We start from the raw sequence: 3,127 nt of genomic DNA on the forward strand, positions 1-3,127 counted from the left end.
TTTCACTTTGGAAGGAGGAAAGATTGTTCTCCCTACGACTCCAAGGAGCGGAGTACATTCAGCCCATCCCAAACATCTTTCCTTTCTCTGCTCTGCTGTATAACTGGTATGCCTCTATTTAGAGCTTTTCAGGGATTTCCAAAGATGCATTTTGTAAAGTAAATTCAACAGATTTTGTCAGTTTTTGTGTAGACTGCAGGGATCTGAATAATAAAAATGAGACGTGGCAGGGAACATCACTGGGACTTTAAAGTACTGAAAAGTGATGAGGTTGCCTGACTTGCTTGCTTGTGTTGGTTTCTTTCCTCTGTTTAAGAGCTAAAAGGCTCCTCACTGTTTTCTTATTTTGTCTAACTTCAGTTCTGCAAAAGGTCGTACTCGCAGTGAATGCATTTTTTTCCTCCAATATTTATAACCTATAGCTGCTTCCGTGAAGGTTTCTCCTAAAGCCTCTCTTAAGCAGGGTAGCATTTACAGGCAACTAACAGCCCCTTAGTTGGAAAACAGTATTGGATAAACAGCGCTAAGAGCAGAGGAGCACGCCTGTGTTGCTGTATCCACCCGTATGTACATTTGCATTCATATAGAGTGGGTTTTCCCTCTAAACCCTGTAGAAAACTGCTGAAGCAAAATGTGTTCTGCATGAGCAAAAAGATTTGACCAGGTAAATGGAGATGCGTGACCAGGGTGTAGAGCACTGTAAGAACATAGGTACAATGTATGTCATAGGTATTTGGTGACTGTTGTTGTAATGGGTAACTTGTTCCTGATTTGAAAGCACCATTGCAAGCTAACAATTCTGTCTTACGTTTATCATGTTTTAGTTAAAATCTGCTAAAGTGAGGGTAGATTAATACATGCAATAATAAAAAAAAAAAACGTACAGTTGTCTACATTTTCACATAAGGATGTGGTCAGAAGTGGATTTCAAATATATAAGAAAAATCCCAATCTTGAGAAGACTGACAATATTCATTTTAAAGCTAGAAAGAACAGATAGTCCCCCTGAATATAACAAAATAAGGAAAACCTTAGAACTTACTTTTCCATGTATCTCTAAGCAAAAATGTAGCTGTTTAGATAGTTCATCCAACCTTAACAATCAAAAAAATGCCTGAATGCTGTGACTTGCAAAAACTTGGCTGTGTTCTGCACTACCGTAAGAAACAAACCTCTGCTTATTGAGCCCAAAGTGTGTGCATTCATGTGTAAGCAAAATTTCACTTCATTTTCTATAGATAGTTCAAGACACAGACACATTAGACTACTTTGCAAGCTGCAAAAGTAAATAGTAATTTGAAATACAGAATTTGAATTACCTTTGGAAAGTGTAGCTCAATTGACAAAACAAGAGCAATGTGCTGAGGTTAAAGACCTTTTTGCTGGCATCCTCATTGACCTTCCATAAAAAGTACACTCCAGGTGTGCTTTGAATCACTTTTTTTTCCCAAAACTAGTATAAATAGGAATGCTGTTTCTTCTTTTCAAAGTGTCAATCTCGTGATCGCATTAACCTGGAAAGAATTAAACTGCTTTTGCGTTCTGATTTTACTTACATTCACTCCCAGGACATATACACAAGAAATAGACTGAATAACATTTTCATAATTAAGACACATGCAGCATCTAAATATATTCTGTTTTCTTTAGATCAATGAACTGAGCCATGTTCAAATCCCTGTTATGTTGATGCCAGATGATTTCAAAGCATACTCAAAGATAAAGGTGGACAATCACCTTTTCAACAAGTAAGTACAAGTAACAATTCTTTGTAGAGGTGGATAGTGGCAGTGATATTTTTATGAAGTACTATGAACTCTGTTATTTTTCAGTTCATGGGACTAAGTTTTGATGATTAAGTTAATCCTGTGATAAACATAACCATCTGTGCTCTTCTGAAAAGCAACAGCAAAGACTGCTGGGTAGTATTTTTCCTCCATATGGTTTATTATTGCTTTATGAGTATCTTATATATTGAAGGTGATCTTTTCTTAGTTTGTTTATTTATAGCTGATATAAGCATTTATTTGGGCATTGTGAAAATATAAATTCTTGTGCATGTACTTTTTAGTAAATGAAATATTTGAACAAGAATGAGGATTTAAAGTATATATCAAAGCTTTTTGTAATTCATAATACAAAATCGTACCAATCATATAGAAGCTCCAAAAGTATTAAGAACATTTAATGTAATATCTATGTCTCTTAAAAATAAAATGGTCTATGAACAGGATGTACAGACATACAAAACTATTAATGCTGTTCTGTATAGAACTTGAATTTTATTCAAGAATATATCTGGAAAAAGGAAGAATTCTACTACTTTGGTTCTTCTGTTTTGTTGCAAAATCAAAATAACTTTTCTCACATATAAGTTTGAAATTAACACTAGGATATTAAAATTAGCCCTGGACTGAATGAGTCAAATTTTCTTGAGTCTTTGGCACTGTCAATACTCTCTGGTGTCACAGATTGTATAGTAATTCTTGTATAATCCAATCCAAGATTTTACCGTTGAAGTAATTTTAGGGCAATGGGAAAGCATTATTTTCTGCATTTGAGTCCAGGTTTCAATGTTATCAAAATACAGTTTGTGTTTATTTCATCCAGTTATGTTGTAGTTTGTTAGAAAGAAGTATGTATAAATGTAGTGAATATTGTAAAGAAAAAGAAAAGAACACAGTGGAACCAAATCTCATTGAAAAAAAAGAAAGCAGATCTCCTTATCCTCTGATTTGTATGAACAGAATTGAGACAGAATACTCTAGAGTTACTTATTACATGTGCAGGTGAATAAAATTTATTTGGTTTTATATTGTTTCAGAGAAAACATGCCAAGTCATTTCAAATTTAAGGAATATTGTCCAATGGTTTTCCGTAATCTAAGAGAGAGATTTGGAATTGATGATCAAGACTTTCAGGTAAGTTTGCCTTCAAAATGCCTAAACTGGTGATACATACAGATTTTAAAGGTTAGTAGTGCTGCAGTTATGAACAAGCAGGCCAATGTGCTGAAATAAATTTCTTTTATTTTTGTATAAATTGGAGGAAAACTAAGAGAAAAAGAAGACATTCTTTCTACTCCTTCCTCTACCTGCCAGAAGAACATTTCTGTTTTACATCTTTC

At 34.1% G+C, this 3,127-nt stretch overlaps 1 protein-coding gene across 1 annotated transcript in view; it reads left to right on the forward strand.

Annotated features, from left to right (window-relative positions):
* The first annotated feature begins 1,655 nt into the window (after positions 1 to 1,655).
* Positions 1,656 to 3,127, forward strand: part of PIP4K2A (phosphatidylinositol-5-phosphate 4-kinase, type II, alpha) — a 48,319-nt gene continuing 46,847 nt past the window's right edge. The window contains exons 1-2 of the mRNA XM_010083089.1: positions 1,656 to 1,748; positions 2,825 to 2,921. Of these exons, the coding sequence (XP_010081391.1) occupies positions 1,684 to 1,748; positions 2,825 to 2,921 (162 nt within the window). The 5' untranslated portion in view covers positions 1,656 to 1,683. The remainder of the gene's footprint in view (positions 1,749 to 2,824; positions 2,922 to 3,127) is intronic.

The sequence above is a fragment of the Pterocles gutturalis genome, unplaced genomic scaffold, assembly GCF_000699245.1.
Source record: "Pterocles gutturalis isolate BGI_N339 unplaced genomic scaffold, ASM69924v1 scaffold18550, whole genome shotgun sequence".
NCBI classification, from domain to species: Eukaryota; Metazoa; Chordata; class Aves; order Pterocliformes; family Pteroclidae; genus Pterocles; species Pterocles gutturalis.